Here is a 21,443-nt window from a genome sequence, read left to right as displayed (position 1 = left end):
AAATTAATCATCTTTAAGACGCACCAACTTTACATGGCTCACATGCACCAGGCAATAAAACCCCACCTTGCACATGCGCCAATTGAGTCTTTGATTTCCACCTGTCGGAGTCAACGTGAGAGCAGAAAGAAAAGAGACAGAAGTTTAGCATTTGTCTGGTTGCCTTTTAGATTATCACTTACTTAGACATAATAAATTCACAGTTATGACTCCATATTAGCCTGATGACACCGAAATACATGAAATTTTTAACACTACGTCGTGCGAGGGTGCAATAGCAAAAATGCTAAAGTTTCTGTCTACAACCATTATGAAAGTACAAAAAACAATTTGTCCTTATTATTCAGTGGTTTTAAAGGGCCAGTGTGTAATATTTGGCCTGGTTTATTATCAAATCTGAATCTGAATCTGAGTATTCTACCCATTAATATGTTTATATAAGTGTATAATCGCTATAAAATAAAATTCGTTTGGTTTTCGTAGCCTTATAATAATGCTTTTATATATATATATATATAGCAAGGGCCTTGCTTTAGAGAGGTCGCCATCTTGCCCCGCCATGTATGTACGGCAGACCGAGCGGACAATCCAGCCAGCCAGAGAACGCGTTTCGCGTGTATAAATGAACCAACGAAGACAGCGGAAGGAAGGAAGAAGGAGGAGGAAACAGCAGAGTGTTAGTAGTTCATCGATAGAGAGTAGTGAAAAGTTTTTTTAGTTATAAAGTTTGCGAATGGACCACACAACAGGAGAGAATGAACCCGAACCGTCATCTGCGAGGAAAAGAAGACGCAACTTCACTCCTTGTGATGCACTCTCTGCGGCGCTTTTCCTCCTGATGATATATCTCCCCAACGATGGTAGCACCGAATCCCATTCTGTGCAGCAAAATGGGAGCGGAGGATTCAGCCTCTCTTCTCACCCGCTCAGCATCTAAGTTCCTCATCTGTATGCTCCGGCTCAAACAGGTGGCTCTGGGTCTGTGTCCGCTACAACAAACTCTTCAAAATCACGTTCAAAGTCGTCCATTTCAGCTACTACAGTCCGGAGATATTGCTAGGCTAAATAAACAGCTGAGCTCTGTTTACCGGCTACGCTGTCAGTCAGTGTGCGGGCTGGAGATTGGTGGAGCAGAGAGGGGAGGGGGTGCCTGCTAGGTATTGTAAACGAGTATGTGTGTATGGAGGGTGTGTGTTATGCTAGAAGAGTCAGAGTTTGGGACGGAGTCTTTTACCCCCTGGAGTGTTACTGGAGTTTTTGGAGTGCTCAAATAAACTGGCCTTTTTCCTGAACGCTACTCTGGTCTCCTGCTCGTGAGGGATTCATTACAATATCGTAACATGGTTTAGATTTCTAAATAAACATTCACCTCGTCGCTAGATAGACCTACTCCTGAAAAACTCTTGTCTGCGCAAGGCTTTTTGTCCCTACGAGGCCACCGTCATTTACCCGACGGGAGGGGTGAGCGAGTGAGCCCTGCAATCTAGAATTTGACCACTGATGTCACTGTTTTCAACGGTTTTCAACCCATTTTACACACTGGCCCTTTAATGTGTACAAATGCAACAAGTGAATAGCATAAATCTATATATGTTATTATTTAATTAATTTAAATTTTCATTTATTTCTGAATTAATTTTTCTTACATTGAGTCCCCTTTTTAATGGGTCTGATTAAATATCAAAACCCACTAAAAACAATAACTTTGTAATCCACATTGTGCTTAATATTGAGGGCAGAATCACTTGTCACGTCCAAATTAAGACAGTTACAGGTAGGGTGAATTTTTTTACCAGGTGTCTTTTAAAGAGGGATTTATACTTAATGGATTTAAGGTTCTGCATAGACACATGCCCTGTGCTATAACCTAAGTCATAACCTGACGTGACCTTTGCAGAAATGAACTGTGTTGCGTCCACACAGACCTCCTGTTTATTTTTGTAAGCTGCAAACCATTTCCCTCAATGGAAACAAATCTTTTATTTACTTTTATTACACAGATTAGAATCATTAAATTGTGGAGACAATAAAGCTTCCACACAATGGTGATTTAAGCCCTGTGTGAAAAACTCTAGGCCTCTAGGCTAATATAAGCAATGTAAAATGTCATAGGCTTATGTTGGATTTGTGGGAAAAACTTGTCTAGTATAAGACAATTGATCCGAATTTTATAACGTTACCTTTGTTAAATGTTGCTGTTTTTTCCTGGCTTCATATGAGTAGAGGAAAACCTTTTTATACAGTGTAAAAGCCATTGGCTTGTGCTAAAAACACCAACATGTTGTATTTGTGGGAAAAATATGTAAACGCAAAAGACAAGTGTTTTGTGAGTTATAATGAATCAATTTGTATACTTGTGATGAAATCGTTGCTATTAAGCTGAAATTTGATCTCTATAATGTTGCCCTGCTTGGCTCAGCAGTAAACTTGCATGGCCTGTCAGACACTAGTGGCCCTATTAGTCAATTTATAAACATAATATTACCCAAATTCCATTGTCACATTGCTTATTAGTGATGCAATGAAAGTTAGATTTTGCACCATAATGCCGTTAGCACAGGTTGCTGTTGTAGGCTACTTTTTAATTTGCCAGAACATGTTGTAATGACAAATGCTGATTCAGCAGGTTCACATTGAATTAAACCAGTTTCAGCTTGTACGACGAACCTGGCCAGCAAAACTGGAAATCAACCCAACTTCATAGGCTAAAACCAGATTGACTCAAGTGAACATTGTGCTAGTGCATAACCTATTAAACCTAATTGCATGAAATGCTTGACACACAGATCAAACTGATGAACCAGACTGGCACCAAAGCCTAATTATGCCAAAGATCTTTTTCCTCCAAAATTATGTTTTCAAGGGTTGCCCTGAGGCAGATGTAAAAATTACGATAATGATACTATTACAAATGAAACCAGTTGTTACATGAGCAAGTGTTGACTGATGTACTGACACTCCCGTGTCACTTCACACCAATTACCACAGGTTTTACACAATATTACATGACAATCAAAAGAACATCTGGTATATTTGTGGTCTTTCACTAATCTCAACAATTTATGTAAGCTTCCTAAATGTGATCACAACACAAACATCAAGCTAAATTTACAATCAAACAAAACAATCAAAACATGGCTACATTTGCACAGATAGAAAAGGTAAAAAATGTGAACAGTCAAAACAATGAACACCTCAGTATCTGCTCTGCTAATTTGCTAACTGTAGTAACTGTACAGCTACCTCTGGCTTTGGTTGTTTCTTTCAGTTTATCCTCACAGAAACTTTTACCCTCCCTGCTGTGACACACAGCTGCACCGCCAGGCTGCGAGCACTAGACTCTTAAACCAGCCAAGTCTCATGGGTGAGGTTCAGCTGGCTTATGAGACAAGCTGGCACCAGAAAGAAAATAACTGCATCACTGCACCCAAGTGTCTTGGATGGGGTGGCTACCATTCTCGCCTCCCAGCAGGCAAGGCCAAGTGCCCACTAGACAACAGACACTTAATTTAGCCATCCCAGATGTACTCTCAGAATGTGTAGATTGGCAGGATCATCATCAGCCCCTGCTGCCCCCTATTGTTCGCAGGCCAAGTCTGGGACATAACAGACATTATCACATATGCAGGCAACCACTGCAATCCATTGCAAGTTGGGGGACGATAATTCCGAGTCGTTATCCACGTCCTCTGATCTAAATGTGTCCTAGTGCATCTGCTTGGGAAAACATGGATGGCCTAAGCAAACTGATGTTTATATGGCAAGTCTCTGAGATTCAGAAGCATCTATAGAGGACGTATATATTACCACAGCAACAACAGCAAAGAGAAATGGCCTGTGGAGAACTGATCGAAATACTACCAGAAAAGCCAAAAGAAGGAGCTGCACTGAGTCGCAACAGAAGACCAAACCATCTTTACCTCAAAATTTAAGACCTACTATAAAAACTCAACTTTTTAAAAAAATGTTATTAGGGACAACTGAGTTTATTCTGTAATTCATCACAGTGAAGACTGACCCAGAGTACTGCCAAGCGCAAATCAACTAAATGAAAATGGCAGCTACACATCTAAAAAAAAAAAAAAAAAAAAAATTATTTAAGAAGGGGCGATGTACATTAATCCACATTTAAACAAATGTAAAAACACCTGAGCTAGCTGAAAAACTAATTTTCATCCGTAGTCCCTTTTCCTGATGTTAATAGGCGACCTAGAACAATAAAAAGAATACAGTATGAAGAATATGTACAATAGTTAAAGACATACAACACAGTTACTGTAAACATATACAAGTGAAGCATATACAACACATTCTCACTCCGACCTCATCACATATTGATGTTTTGGTCATGGACTTTCCACGTCCACATACGATATGCAAGGTACCCTGGGTGCATTGATTGTTGAGGTTCTGGGACACCATGTCAAGTTCTGCCTGTTGCATGCATTGTTTTCTTTCAAGATACACTTCCATTTTCACAGGAAATGAATGCACTACGTTGGTACAACCCCACAAATTGATGTTTTTTTCCTTCAACAACAAACACACATGGTTGGGTTTAGGCAACAACAGCACATGGTTTAGACAATAAAAACATTGTTAGGTTTAGGCAACAAAAACATGTGCTTAGGTGTAGGAACAAAGAACAGGGTTTGGCTTTAGAATCTTACGGGATGTGAACACCGCTCTCTCGTGTGAAAGTTGCTGTTTTATCCATTCACAGCCATAAGAAGTTTTAAATGCCCATCAGGGATGCTGAGGAGAAATATTTGGGTAAAAAAATGACATTAATACATATCCTCTATTGAGATTCCTTCATTGCCAAAAATAAGCAAATAAATAAATCTCACCTTCATTTTGGCCTGTGTGAGGATCAGCACTTGGAGCCCCAACAGTCCCAGCATGTCTTACTCTGAAATGGCAATACAACAGAACAAACACAGAGCTTTGTGTTGTGGCCCAGTGACTCCAGGTTAGCTTCACCATTTAACATGGTGTTTACAGAGTGTTGATGACAGGATGGAGGATTGTTTGTGTGTGTTAAGGGAATGTGCTCAGATGTGATTATCAGAAGGATCAGCTCTGTATAGGCTGCTGCACAACTGCTGATCCAGCACTGGACATTTTTACTTTTTCAGCTTTTTCCATTGTTGTGAGAAGATTCTGGTACAGTTCTTCTTTGTATGTTTCTCATGCTGGTCTAATTCGAATTACTGCAATGAATAGTATGCAGCAATGTGAAGGGGCATTTTTTTATGGGAGCCAATTCCAATTTGATCGTTTAAAATGCACAGTGATAATGTTATGAATGTAGCTACTAAATATAATGAAGTAGTAACTTTAAAGCAGCTGATGTCATGTTACTCTGTACAAATAAAACATCTAAAGTGCCCATATTTTTCAGTATCTTATGCATCATACCTTGTGTGTGTTTTGAATTAAATCATTTGATTGAGAGAAAATTAACTGTTTAACTTTAAACACATAGAAGGCTCCTTATATAGTTTCCTCAGCAAAGTGCTGTGCTTCTTTCCCATGGTTTATGTCTTAAATTGAAGGTTGTTTCAACTACCTCTAATAGCTAAATATGTTGAGAAGACGGCCCTTACAATCACACCATAAAGCTTCAGCTCCTAAGCTTGAAATTAAGAAAAACACTATGTTCACTTAGTGTTAGCTGTTAAAAATAGGTTCAGCTACTCTGGAAAAAAAAAGAAAGACAAGACTAATAGTGTGTGGCCATAACACATTTTCCAATTGGCAGTAAACGCACAGCTGAGACAGAGGGAAATGTCATCAGTTTTGCAGGTATTTGGTCATGCACCAAAGTATTTGGAAAATTATTGATTTGACTTAATGGAGGTACAACTCAAAAGTCAGTGAATTATCAATCAATCACTCAATCAATTTTATTTATAAAGCCCAATATCACAAATCCCAATTTGCCTCACAGGGCTTTACAACATACGACATCCCTCTGTCCTTAGGACCCTCACAGCTGATCAGGAAAAACTCCGCAAAAAAAACCCTTTAACAGGGAAAAAAAAACGGTAGAAACCTCAGGAAGAGCAACTGAGGAGGGATCCCTCTTCCAGGATGGACAGACGTGCAATAGATGTCGTATAGAACAGATCAGCATAATAAATTAACAGTAATCCGTATGACACAATGAGACAGAAAGAGAGACAGAGAGAGAGAGAGAGAGACAGAGAGAGAGAGAGAGACGCAGGACAGACGGTAATGACAGTAGCTTACAACAACATTAATGAAAGTAATATTATAATAATATTATAATTATAATTCTGGTTATTGTGGTACAATATGTTGAAAGTATATATACATGTCTGTTAGTATACATATGTGACAATAATCATATGTGTATAATCACAGTAGAAGTATGACTAATGATAACAGCAGTAGCAGGAGGCATCTGGTAGGACCACAGCAGCAGCACAACCACACACATCACACTATCCAGGCACCGCTGTGATAGAAGTTAACCTGCGAGACAGTGGAGCACAAAGGCTCCGGAGAAGAAGCCGAGTTAGTGACATGCAGTATAGCCAAGTTAGCAAGATGCAGTAACTATTATCAAAGTTACTACAGTTCATCCTAAAAGGAACATGAATGCCTGAACCAAATGTCATGACAATACATGTTGTTGAGACATTTCACTTACAAATATTAATTGCTGGTGGCACTAAAGAAAAAGTCAGGGAATTATCAAAGGGCGTATAATCTACCCTCTGGGGACCACAAACACCTGCGTGAAATTTTGGTGCAGACCATCCAAATGTTGTTGTAATATATGAGTTAGGACCCAAATGGTAGCAGGGGTGGGCTGGCCAATGGGAAGGTCCATTCACTCCAGTTGTCATTATTGGCAAAATTAGCTATACAGACCAAAAGTGTTGCTTTTTTTACTGGGTTGGCATTTTGTAATGGGGGTTCATGGGAAAAGACCCTGTTTGAGACTGGCTCTGTTTTGAGCCAGCCTCTGGCTCAATGGCCTGTGAGGGCCGGTGTTGAAAGGCCTGCCTTACTTCCTCAGGTCTCAGCCCTATTGCCCTGATGGCTTATGGGTCTTGTAGTTTATGACTCTTCATACCTCCAGAAGAGGTTTAAATTCCTTCCTAGCACCATAGACTGCTATAAACGTTTGTAAAGGATAAACAAATGATTCCTTTGTCATCTTAAGGAAAACATCTTTCTTATCAGTTTGGGTTTACTACAAGTGTTTTTATACAATAAGCTCCTAAATAGACATTTCTGGTTCATCTTTCACTCTTATTCACACATTCAGTGCATTGTTTTGCCCTCTTTTTTTGAAAAGTGTTTATTTTCTGTGATATTGTTATCTACTTTGAATTTTGACTGGGTAAAGCTTTCCCTCAACCCTTCTGTTTTCCAGCTAATAAATCCCAGCTGTAGGCATCTACAGCATCTTTCACAAGAAAATGTTTAGGGAAAAAATGAAGAAAAGAAGGGGACTTTTATTTCAGTGTGTTGAAACTTATAAGTTTCAACACTAAATTATATATATATAATGACAGAAGCACTAGCGATGATTCTGACTGGTGGGGTTAAAAACAGAAATAAAAAACTTTGTTACCTTTCAAATAAGACCATGCATGGACATGTACTAGAAATGGAACAAGAACAGATATCAATTTACTGTAGGCGTTCCTTGAATAGGCATTTTAAGTATATTGAGGTGAGTTTTACAGAAATTGCATAGCTGAGACCTATCTACTGTATACTGTATACCTCACTTGATTGACTCCATTCATATATTTTATAAAGCTATTGAATACTTAGACAGATTCTCAAACAAGGCCAAATACAGTAGAAAACCTTGGAATAAAAGAAATGCTGCAGGCTGTGACTTTCAAGGCTCATGGCTACTTACAAATACGTGTAAATCTTTGCTGTGGATTTCTATCTTGCTTTCAGTGATTTCTTTTTTTTTTCATATTTAGATTGTCTCCTGCTGCACTGCAGCTGTGTTCCAACATATTGTACAAAATAATCATTATTCTCAAATCCTACATCAAGCCTATCGGTAACTCTTTGTGTCCTTTGTGTTAATCTCATCGCAGTTGAGATATGTGATCCAACCATGCGGGAGAGATAAGAGACAGTGGCTTCTAAGGTGTGGATCTAAAGATAGAAAAAGGCTGTGCACACAATCCTGGAAAACCCATTAACATTGCAGCATAGAGAGGGCATTTGTTAGTTGCCATCTGTAAAGGAGAGGTGCTCTTGAAAGGATCATGAAGTGAGTTGTTGTGATTATACTGTTCTTCCCTGTAAAAAATTATATTAAATCAAAACTGCAACTTTTTATACACGTGTGAGGTAGACAACAGTGATGAATCTAATATGATTTAATTTATGTATTATGATAATAATAATTTAATTTTACAGAGGATGATGGTGCATAAATTAAAGCAGTGTCACACTGTGTTGTTGACCCGCAACCTTGCTAGACATATTCCCAATCTTATTAAAGGAGACCTATTATGCTTATTTTCAGGGTCATATTGATATTGATATGTAATATTGGGGTCTAGTGGAATAGATTTATGTGCTTTAATGTTCAAAAAACTCATTAGTTGTCTGATACTGCCCATTGCTGCAGCACCTCTATCTGAAACGCTGTGTTTGGGCCCCCAGCAGCCCAGTCTGCTCTGATTGGTCAGCTCACTCAGTCTGTTGTGATTGGTGCAACGCTTAGAGCGTGAAATGTCACGCCCCTTACCTTATCTGATTTCACCTCCGGAGGCTGCGGCAAACAACAACTGAGGCTAAGCAAACAATGGCGGCTGTTTGCCCTCATCAATTTGAGTGAAGAAACACAAGCTAATAGACTCCCAAGCAGCTTCGCAACAAAGACTGGAGCAGGACGTTTCACAGTGGTAAGTTTTTAGATTGTAGCTGTCTTACATTTCAGCTGTAACATGATAACTGTAACTTATCTGACCTTATGTCTGTCCTCTGACTGAATTAAGCTGAAAACGTATACTGCAGAGTACAAAAGGTTTCTAACAATATAGTCAAATACTACATAACGTGGAAACATCAACAGCAGCACTCAGCTGTTTTATGTCGTGGTGTAAAGCATGACTCCTTTTTTTATCTAAGCAGGTTTATCTATGATCAGACTAATGTAGCTTGTAATAATACCAAAGTTATAAATTCTGCTACTAACATTCCCACACAGCAGCATTACAACAACACTAATAGTGTCCTATTCTTTCCACTCAGGCATCCATCCCGTCCTGTGTTGGATATGCCAGGAGTTTCCTGATCTGGCTGGTCACTGTGTTGGCCTCCAGCTGCCCCTGGGCTGAAATGAGAGACGTGTAAGGCAACCACTTTGTCCTTCTTTCATACTGGGATGCCAGTCTCTAAAATATTGAATTTAAATATTGATTTCTTTGTGTTTCTAAATTAAATGTTTCCCTGAAACCACTTTTCTTGTATTTATTTCAAGCGTTGTTACAACTATTTCATATTTTTTATCTGATATTATTCAGTTAGTATTAAAAATATTTTTTTTTTACTAATTACTGCATATAGGGTCTGTTTTTACAGCCTTTGCTGAGGGTAAAACTAAACTAAAAGAATACATTTTTGCTCAGATTCCTCTGTAATAACAGAGTTGCCAGGATTACATGTTGAGTCATGATTGTCTACTAGCTGTGTTTGAGTTTGTCTCTCTTTCTCCTTCAACTCAACATGAGGTCTCGTACTTGGTTTGAAACCTATGCCCTTTATAGGTGTATATAAAATATATGGCATTATAACAGCACCCCCCCATAATTATTCAGTTGTTATATTGACTGCTGTCATTAAAAGAAACACATGAACACCATGATTCACTGTGTTCAGGTAACAGTAGTGCTGGTAGAGAGAGGAGGGGATGTTTGTCTCAGCCAGCAGCTAAGTTTCAAAGTATCTGCCCAATTTTACGATAAGTGTCAAACTAAGTAAGTCTACATACAGACAGCTGTCACTTGAGCTTATTAGTAACAATTTGCTATCAGCCGAACTAGCGTGCTGTCCTTGTGTAAGACATAACGTAAGTGATGGTGGATGAGAGACTGTGGAAGGAGCATGATGAATATCACTGTCTACATGTTTACATGTTGATGCTTGCTGAACACATGTATTGATAAAGTATTGGCTTCTTACTCACTAAGGTTTAATTGCACTTACAGTAACGAGTGTAGCTGCCCTCAACTCCAGTAATTTTTGAGTTATCTTTACTTTGTTTCCACCGCGGCCACTTGATGTGTGCGTGTATGTGTGTGGATGTGGAGGAGTTCAGCCCCGGCACAGAGCACAGATGGGAGGCTATAGGATGATAATGAATTAAACCAAAATGTGTAAAAGTACCAATAAAAGAACATACTGTCAGAGCTTATCAATACTACGGTCAGCAGACCAAACATCACAAAACACAACAAAGAGAGCAGAACACCACAGAATAGATCTTTATTGTCAACCAAGGAAACTATAAAAGAAGGAAAGGACATGATGTCAGTGCACTTTAGTTTCCCTTTTGCTTTTCTATTTATATTTTATCCAGCAGTGACCAGCTGTTTACTGGCTGATGCTTCAGATGAAAGCTCTTCATGCACCAGCAAACCACTGAGAGGCCTTTGTTAGGAAGAAGCCATAGGGAGATGCAATTTATAGTACATTTACCTGTTGCACAAAAAAACCCACTAACACCTGCTAACATCTGGCTTTTTTATTTCATGGGAAAGGTTACAATGGGCATTCACACCTGGGTCAAATGACTCTGCAATAGTCACAGATATTCATCGACTCTGGCTATGATTGGCAGTGATGAAAATAAAACACCTGGATGAACAAGCAAATAACATCTCCTACCGGCGAGATGCAATGACATGCAACAAAACAATACCGTTCTTCTCCACCCAAGCAGTGCTCAAACATCGTTCCAAATTAGTCTTTGGTGTCTGTTCTACTGGAGTCAACGGGGTAGGCATGGCAACTCATACTATAAACCATGATATCTTTGTTGTTTCAACTTTTACTGAAAAACACTTCCACCAGGTTAAAAAACACGCCTTACGTGATGCACACTTTTATCTAAATGTTGCTAACACCAAGTAGGTCAGCTTCGTTCAATCCAACAGGGGCTTGAGCTGATGGACAGAGCCATGATCTGTTTGAGATCAACAACAAGGACATTTGGTTAAAACTTTTAATTAAAAAATGTCAGTAAGCACCATGGAATGTGTGGGTTTTTTTTTTTTAATTTGGCGAAAGGATTTTTCAGTCAAAGTTGAAACAACAAAGATATGGTGAGTTATAGTGTGATTTGTTGGACCTACCCCATTGGCTTCAATAGAACTGTCACCAGAGTCTGGCTCCAATGAGAAATTCATAGGCCGTCAATGACATCATGTCCTCTTCTTCTTTTATATTTTCCTTGTTGTCCACCAGGGTGGAAATTTGTCTTTGGACCACCAGACACATGAGACAACAACATAGAAAGCAGACAAGCAACTAGTATAACACATATAACACAAGTCCTTTAGAAACACTTTACACAAACACTACACATTAAATCAGGTCTTGACAGTGTCCGTCAGTGGTTTAAAACTCATCAGTCACTTTGTTCAGTGAAGAATATTGATGGCACACAGGATGAAGGACTCCCTAAAAACATTTTTAGTTGCAAGAGGGATGCTATAGTACCTCCCAGAGCTCACACTGGTTGCACTGACAGGCAGTTGAATCATTAGTACAAAAGAAAAAAACAAAACAAAGAAGAAAAAAATATATAGTTATTGGATTTCAAAAAAATGGCGTGAGGAAAAATTGTGTAGAAAAAAACATACAAACAAACAAACAGTAGAGAAATAAACCGAGAGGTGGCAACTCAATCCAGCATCAAGCCTCACATTCTCAATTGTGTGTCAAAATTACATGGCAAATACAGAGCAGAGTTTTCGTAAGGTCACTATTAGTTGCCACTGAATATAATTCAAGCAGCAATGATGTTTGGGAAAACAATTTAGTATATAAAGATAATATCTAGGAGACCTATCTATTCCAGAAAACATAGAAGCAAATGTTACAGAGCTAAACATATGTAAAGAGATAAGGCACACAGACACCATACAGGCCCAACCATGAGCTTTAGTTCTGCACATTTGAATGCAGTGATTGGCTGTCCCTGTTGCTACATCATGCTACAAAAAAACCTACACCTGAGTTACGTGAATAATCAGGTTAACAACATTCCTCTAAACTCAGCCAGCAGCACCTTGATAATTGAAGTCCTTCTTGCATCAGTAGAGTTAAGAATCAGCTTTAACTGATGTATTCTGCACAGTCCCACAGTGCGTTTGTGGTGATGACACATACTGTAGACCTAATTAATCATCGGTTTATTTGAGTGTAATCACAGCTCTCTTGCTCCCTTCTGACTGCACCATCTTCTGAGTTTACATACATATCATATACATATATTAAAGCAGAGAGCCATAATTTATGGTAATAATAATAATAATAAACAAAAGTACCCTCTGTGATAATCCTCTTTTATTCTTCCTCTTTATAATCTTCAAATGAATGTAGATTAATGCACTGATGTGTGTACAAAGGGGATTATCAAAGTCTAAAATTACATTTCGATGGAAATGTTCAATTTAAAGGTTAATTTTCACAACCATTGTCTTCCTTCTGTTATCTAAATACAACTCAAGGTATGAATCTCTTGATTCACCCTGATGAAGTTCCTTTTTTTCTATCTGCCTACTCTGGAAGATCACAGTTCCATGCTGACTGCGTACTGGTAGAAACAAGTGCTTTAAACAATAAATAAAAGAGAAAAAGGGACATTTTGTGATTAGGATAGTTGGTCACAGAGTGTAACTGCACCCCACAAGCTCTATACTTTACACTTCCCTTTGGTTTCTGTTAGAAAAGAGACTAGCAGCTGCGACTTTGTTATGCTGAAGAAACTGCATGAGACTTTCACAATCTCAGTGTCGGTGAACTAAGCAGGCTTTATAATGAGCTCTGTGTGCTTGATAGGATTGAGACAGCAGACTTGTGAGGTGCTATCTCCTCCTGAGATGGACGGAGCAGATGTGTTCATCATCAAAGTGACAGCCTGAATCTATGGAGAGTAATGGCCTGCTGCTGCGCCACTGTCTCCAGTTGTCTTATGAATTCATCATAATCATGCTCTCTGCTGTACTGTACTGCTGCGTCAAAGGTTTCCATAGAATTTACTCTGCTTTTTAATGGTCAGCAGCCTTCTCTGCGGATTATAAAGAGTATCAGAGTATCCATTTTTATTCATTAGGGAATGCATGTTAATGAAGCTGTGGTATGATAATAAGCAAAAAACACTAATTAACCCAAACATCATCAGCAAAATCATCCAGGACAACAACAGAAACTGATTTAATGAGCCATATTCTTCTTTGCAAGTTCTTACTTTCAAATGATTAAAAATCTTTAAGTACATCTCAGGGGTACTTACAGATACATCATTTGTTGGCTTATGTGTTATAACCATGTCCTTTGTTGATCTGTGGAGCAGTCTGTCATAAACCAGACTAGTCTAGATTGGTGACTTCACTAGCAAGGACCACACCACAAAAGTGTCAATTTTAAAGGTTTATTGAAATGAGGAGTAAAGGATGTCGAGCATGGAAGAATGGATGTGAGGTAGGGGATGACGAGGACGGAGGAAGTTGTTGATTTAGACCAGTCTGAGAGAGTTGTATGAAGTGTGGTGGATCCGTCATCTAAGCCATACGGGCCCTACACAGTACCTGGAGATGGAGAAATGGGGAGAGTGGAGATGAAAGGAGGGAAGAGAGAGTCAATAAAAACAAATATGGATGAGCAGGGGAAGAAATGCAGGGTCACGGGTAATGGATGAAGCAGAGGACAGGTCTAGATAGGTTGAGGCATGGCTCTGCTCCCAAACCTAAGTTCTATTTTACTGGTAGTGTTTTACTCTTGTATTTCAAAGGGTGGTCTTGAAGTTCAGCTTTAAATTTTTGTCATTGTACCCGCAATAGCCATGCCCGGGGGCAGTATGTTTTTGGGTTGGCCATCTGTCCGTACATCCATGCATCCATCCACCCATCTGCCTATTTGTCCATCCATCCATCCATCCATCCATCCACGTTCTTTTGGACTCAAGAACAGATTTGGGTATAACACATTACAAAGTAATGTGTTAGACTACTTTGACTACTTTTTGCAGTAACGAGTAACCTAACGCATTAGTTTGCTGTTGAGTAATCAAATACTTGAGTACATTTTCAAACAAGCCATCAGTTACTTCCGTTACTTTTAGAACGCTGGTCCTTCAGCTCTGAAACAGCAAAGGCTGTCGTTTGGTTCTAATAACGGAGATAACGTTAAACCTATCAGTCCGAAAGAAGTCATGAAGCTTGTGGCTCGCTACGTGGTAGAAGAAATGCTGCCGTTGTCTATGGTGGAGTCTAAAAAAAGGTGGAGGACTCGCTGACAGACAGGTCAGACTCAGGACTTGCATTATGCCTGGTACACGCTACACAACTTTTCTGCCTGTTCTGAAAGTCACTGTGTCACATTACACGATTGTGGAGTCATAAAATCGTGCCGTGACTTGGCCGACAGACATGACACACTACACGATGGTACTCACCAATTATCCCTGGTCGTTTTTCACGGCGTGTGTGATGTCATCGGGTTATTCTTGTCCTATTTGTATTACTTTTACTATTATTTGAGTCACTGTGTCTGTTCATGTGCCAGCCGAAATGTTGTTGTAGTCACCTAAAAGCGTCAGCAGATGGCAGGAGCTCCATTTGAAGTGCCGTACGTAAACTGTCAAGCTACTGTATCGTCCACAGGAAGTTCTGACAAATGTTTCACAATAAAAGCCTATTTAGAAAATGGAGGGATTCTCTCAGCTGAGGTTATAAGGGGCTTTTAATTTGAAGGAAAATCAGGAAGTGTTGAGTTTGAAATGACGCAATGTGTTAACTTTATAAAGAACGGGAGCGGATAAAAAGTAAGAATATAAAAACACAGAGGGATTAATAAATAACGGACCGTCTATAATGTAGTCTGTTTCAAGTGAAGCTAGGAGCCTCTGCAGTTGTGGTGAGTAAAAGCCCCGCCGCTATTTGTTAATGTTATTACTTTATGTCCGACTGTGAGGATGTAACATTGTTTGCTAGCTTGATGCTAATGACAGTAACATTAACTCAGCAGGTTGACAAAGTGCCTCTGTTGTTTAACACCATCATTTCCCCCTTTTACTCTGTGTGGTAACATCCCTAGAGGAAATATTAAAATGCTGGGGTGTTGTTGTCATACGGTTGTCTACGGCAGCAGATCGTTCTGTGTTTCTACTGGTCAAAGTGACGGCTGTGATGGGAGAATTGGATCTCAGTGAAGGGCAAGTGGTCCATAACTTTAATTTTGGAGACGAAAAAATGTAGGCTTAGCGCCCTGTGGTCCATTGCCCAATAGGAAATGTAGAATACTCAAAAATACTTTAAAAATGCTTGAGTTACTTTTCTCAGGGAGTAACGTTGGATGTACTTTAAAAGTACTTGAGTTACTTTACTCAGGGAGTAATGCAGTAAAGTAACTGGTTACTTTAAAAACAAGTAACGCAGTAAAGTACTTTGATTACTTTTAAAGTAACCCTCACCCAACTCTGCTCAAGAATGATATGATCAGAATTTGGTGGTCGAAGGTAAAAGGTCACTGTGACCTCACAAGACATGTTTTTGGGCATAACTCAAGAATTCTTGTGCTAATTATGACAAAATTTCACACAAATGTCTAATAGGATGAAACGATGAACTGATGACATTTGGCATCCAACAGGTCAAAGGTCAGCTTCAATGTGATATCTTAATATTCTGCATAAAACACTTTTCTGGCCATTACTCAGTGTCATAACTCAGGGAAGGAAGGGGAGACATTTGATCAGATACTGAAATTATGTATGTGAAGCATCCATGTTTTCACAAACATGGATGTAAACTGTAAGTGCAACTTGACTGGTTTATGGAGGCATACAGCAGCAAGGTGGTAATTCTAGTTTAACCAATAACTTCATAATTGACTGTTTTTCTTCTGTTTATGTCCTCCTAACATGTCTGACTTTGACTACACTTACTTGTATCAGTGCAAAATTTGTTACTAGACAGGTGTTGTCACATTTCTCTACTGACACAACACTGCCAAAGAAACCAGAAGCAGCATTGTAGCAGATATATGTTTCACAACCACTAACACTGTGTTAGCTACTGCCAATTACAGGCTAACAATCTAACAAACAACGTAAACTATAAAAACAGTTTTTCCTATAGACTTACATTGTGAAAAGGATGTCTGTAAATCAGTGGATACATTTTTTGAGCATTACACCCCCCCATGAAATGACTCAGAATTTGTTCCATTCAGATGGATAACATTTCAAAATGCTAGAAGAGCTGCAAGACTGAATCATTTTATCCCACTTGGCAGCCAGAACTCTGTAGTGCACCTGTTCTATAGATGCAATGGTGTGGAAGATCCAGGTAACTTTATAACCAGGACGCAGAGCACTATATTGGCTTTATGCACCATTGAGTAACCTTCATAGGCGCATCCAATGCTGTATCCAGTTTTCTGCATACATCCATGAAGAAAACGATTGCAAAACCTACCTCAAGCAGCACTGGTGGATGGGGCGTTGGCCACATCCAGAATTTATCAATGAGGGAGAAACAGTACATCTGCTCCCAACTTCTGTGTTGTTATCTCTTGTATGGGAAAACTCTGTGAAACAAAATATTAATTGTAGTAGATTATGTTACATACTTTTAAACATGCCTGGAAGGGAACTTTGAATGAATAATCTTAAGTGTCTAATATCACAGCAAGGAGGCACTGTGTCTTTATTATCTTCTGTGTAAAATGGGCTGTTTTTTCAAAAAGAAAATGCTGCTCTACTGTTTGCATTTATTAAGCTTGTTCTAAATGTCACTGCACCCCTCCACAGTCTGTAAAACATGTTCATGCACCTTTTTTTCTTTTTCGATTCAAATATTTAAATGTTTCACTGATGTCTACCTTCTCAACCTTCGAACACTGTCAAGCTTGTGTTTCAATTACAGATTCTCTGTATTTTTTGTAACAGGAAAGAAATTGCAGACAGGCAAGGGGGTGATTCAGATATGAGAAAAACATCAATTAAGTGACAGGTTGTGGTATTTAAATTTAAATGCGGCAAACACAACCCAAAGCTGTGCAAAACAAGTACTAGGAATTATTCACAAGTGCCGTCTAACCCCAGTGTGCTGAGAACATCCCCACACACCACAATCAAACACACCACTGCTGTCTGAAACAGTCTGTTACTCTCTCCACATCTCCAAACATCCACCCCTCTCATGTGTCACCCATCGCTGACAGCCCTATCAAGGCATCATCACACAACTGTCACCTATGAGGGGTGTCGGCTGAACGATGTTGACGTCTTTTTTGAAGGCGGAAAAGAAGAGCAGTCAAGTTACAATACGATTTCATTTTTCCTTCTGGGAGTATGCTTTTTGGTGTAGTGAGGAGGGAAGTCCAAATTAGGAGTGAAGGCTGGGTGGCAAGTAGATCATCCAAGCAGACTCCATTCTGTGCACACTTGATCTTTTGCTGAGGGGAATGGAGTGGCTCTACAGTATTTACCATATCACTGCAGGATGAGTTTACTGTAACATTGTTATGCTAATGCTCCAGCTGATTAGCATGCAGACACTCAGGTATTGAACCATTATCTCAGTGAATCCTGAAACAAAAGCTTCGTGAGTGGATATTCTCTGGTCATTTCATCGCACATGCAGAACAAATTAGTTGAAGCTCAAAAATGGTTGTGTAAATATGTGGCACTGCAGAATAAACAAGTTGCACTTGAATGCATCTATTGACAGGTAATTGCAAAACAATAATCTAGGATTAACTATAATGGGAAATTATACACTTAAGACAAATAAAAACAAAATGCCTTTGCGTTTCGTGGTAGCTCCTTTATTATGTTCTGCATGGTTTTAGTAAAGGTTTGGCACAGCAACTTAATGGTAGTGGATTATCCTTTTATCATTTTAAATATAGTTGGAGGTAAAACTTTGGGCTTAGTTGCTTCAAATATGAATCATTCAATGAACTACCTTCAGGTTCAGTTTGGACCCCCAAAAATTTTGTAAGCTATGCTTTATCAGGGCCTGAGCACCAACCGCAGGGGGTCACGAAGGTCCTTTTGAAGATGCTTGCAAACTCACTCGCTTTGCACACACACCACAACTGGTAAAAATTTACATCTGATGTGGGTGTCATGATTGGGTGTCAACATGTTTGATAATAGTCTTGCCCTAACCACATCCACATGCGAATAATCGGTTATCGTTGTAGCGCCCCCGACTGGCAACAGGAAATGACATGTTTTATGATTTCTTCTAGCAGGTTGGCCAGATCCACCTCAAATTTTCTTGAAAAAGACTTTTTTTTTTTCATAAAAGGTGTTGCTGTGGCGTGGTGACCATTTTGCACATTTAGCCATCAAATACGACGTTAATATAACTTGAGCATACTCATGGCATCTACGCGCCAAAATCAAGTTAAAGTCATAGCGCCATCTACTGGCAAAAGTTTTATACTTTGACATACTCCTCCCCTGGGGGTGACCAGATCCTCCTCTAATTTGATCAGCATAGTTGTAAGATCTTGATGATGCTTACTTGTGAAGATTGTGAGTTTACATTGAAGGACATTGCCCTGGCAACACAAAACAAGACAATGTTACACTTTTCATATAATTTGTCCAATCGGCTCCAAATTTCACTTGTTTTGTAAGACTCCAGGACAGAAGGCATCAACGTGTAAATAAGGTGTCATGGTGATTGCACCACCTACTGGCAACAGGGAGAAAGCCTTGTCCGGCAGTCCTCATTTGAATTACAGGAAATTTACATGTTGTGGTAGTCTACACTAAATGTATAGCAACATTAGGTATAATAGGTGCATTCTCCAGCACCACATAGTGGACAGAGAAAGTGCTAAAAAAATCTGAAATGGGTCATTACACACTCGATTAAGAAAACACCAACTCACTTGTGCTTGCAGTATCTGGCTTTCACTGAAAAGAACAGCCGGCTTCCTGCCAGGACCTCCAGTGTCTTTCATGAAGAAAAAAACATTTATGGTAGACATATGTGCTTATAGTCATCATACTTTACATAAGTAACCATAATTTTAAACTTGTTATACTTGTAAACCGTCTCACAATATCAATTTTATCTGTTCAGTCAGTTAGAAAGTTTGGACCATGACATTTTTAGCCGAGCTTAACACAAAAACTGGAAAGCAGCAGGGAAACAGCTAATGTTACCCTCTGCCAAAGACAGGTAAATGTGTCTCACAACAGCAATGTTATTATTTACATTTTTTTATCAGGGTCATAACTTGTGTTCCCATGGTTGCGGGGTCCTATGTTCCCAGGATTCTGTCTTTTCCAGATTTATCAGGAACAAGATGGTGACACAGGAGTTGATTTCCCTTCCTGTCTCATCTCACACCCACAAAAAACATCCTGTCCCCTCCTGCTCCTGTGTTTTGTTTTTAAATAATATAGTAATGATGTTTATTTATAATGTCAAAATCAAATTTTCTTTTTTGCTCGTTTTGCACCATCACATTTTTGATGCAACGAAGGCAAAGGAATATCATATCATGGCTCTTATATCCCTGGAACACTGACATTCTCCTTTTTCTATTTATATGCAGATATGTGTGTTGACCTTTGGACATAAAGGGAAAATGTCAAGCAATTTCATGTTGTTTTCATAAAAAGGACATAGCTTTATAGTTCCACTCACTGTGCTGCTCATATGCCAAATGATGACACTCCTGAGTAATCTTTATTAGCCTGTGTTATTTTAATATATGGCATACACAGCTGAGACATGCATGCGACTTGACTATAAGCCTGTAATCCAAGGTCTCTGTAGAAAAGACTGATTTATTATGGACTCTTTGTATCTCTTTTTATTCATTAGAATATTGCTTCTTATTTCTTCATATCATTAGACAAAAATAAACAGTGTGTGAAGGCTAATGTAGAAATGTATTTCCATAATGCAATCCAATCACAGCCTGAGTTCTTGTCAGTTGCACTGTGTTAAGTAAAGCATTCTCACTGTTAGCTTTTAAGTCATTTGAACAGCTGAGCACAGTAAACTATTGTTCCCACTTCACTCTCACTTCCTCACAAATGGAAAACCATGCTGTGTTATTGCTACACCTGTCCAATTAAATACAGAGACCCTTATTCTGTCAAAAAGGGAAGGAAATCTTAAGAAAAATAAGAAATAACTAAGACCAGAGATATACTTGCTTTTAAACCAGCTGTGTGTTCCTGGAGACAACCAACTGCATCATGAACAAAATTGTTCACAGTTCTTTATGGTCTGAATCTTGTGGGCACACCAGAGAAATCAGAATGTATAGAACTTCTGGATTTGCCTGATGCAAACAGTAAACATGGCGACACTCAAGCAAATTATTATTGTTAATGTAGTAGGTTGGAAACGATATGTTTAGTTTTCATGTAAACAGACACCCCCTTATTTTTTGTCAATATTTGAACTATTCTACCATGTTTACAGTCTTTACATAAAGGTAATACACTTTTGCGTCAGTAGATGTTGCTCATGCTGCTGTGGATACACTAGTGAGACTGTAGCTACCAGCTCAGCTCATGTGCAGCTCAGAAATAAACAAGCTCTGGCATGAGGAAGACGCTAACTTTGGTCCTCTCTCCATCAGTCCACAGGTACTGTGAAAGACGGTTTTCGGTCTCTAGCTTGGTTCAGAATTGAATGTGAATGCAGTATTAATTGCTTGGTAATGTCCTGAGATGATTTTGAGACGTGTGTTAAGTTTATTAAGCTTCGTTGTAGCTAAAAATCTCGAGGAGTGTCGTCTCCGACCTTATTTAACTAAAAGAACATAGCTGGTTGTGGAAGAAAATCATAAAATATAATCATGAAATCATGTCATAATGTTCTGCAGTGTGTTCCTTCTGTTATTTTGAGAACACATAGTGTTAATAATACCAATTCTGATGATAAATCTTTTGATTAATCTACTGTATTAGTCATAATGATCTGGAGTATTTCCCTGTCCTTTGCTGTTGAGGTCCTAATCATCATTAATGGGGAAAGAACAAAGGTCTGTGTATAATACCACTGAAATTGTTTTTCTTGTGATTTGGTTTTAGATCTACCAGCACTCATTCTTGGCATCGTACCTGATCTATAACCTGTACACAAGGTGAGTAAACAAAGAATTAAACCTAATTAACATAGACCTTGCATAATGAACTTACTTCCCTTTTGTTTATA

General features: G+C 38.9%; 1 protein-coding gene across 1 annotated transcript in view; it reads left to right on the top strand.

Annotated features, from left to right (window-relative positions):
• LOC117251243 (inactive dipeptidyl peptidase 10-like) overlaps positions 1-21,443 on the top strand; it is a 252,023-nt gene that overhangs the window by 190,615 nt on the left and 39,965 nt on the right. The window contains exon 6 of the mRNA XM_033617351.2: positions 21,320-21,372. Coding sequence (XP_033473242.2) covers positions 21,320-21,372 — 53 coding nt within the window. The remainder of the gene's footprint in view (positions 1-21,319; positions 21,373-21,443) is intronic.

The sequence above is a fragment of the Epinephelus lanceolatus genome, chromosome 14 (genome assembly GCF_041903045.1).
Source record: "Epinephelus lanceolatus isolate andai-2023 chromosome 14, ASM4190304v1, whole genome shotgun sequence".
In the NCBI taxonomy this organism is placed as follows: Eukaryota; Metazoa; Chordata; class Actinopteri; order Perciformes; family Serranidae; genus Epinephelus; species Epinephelus lanceolatus.
The sequence above is the reverse complement of the archived record's forward strand: the minus strand, read 5'-3'. Positions and strand labels throughout refer to the sequence as shown.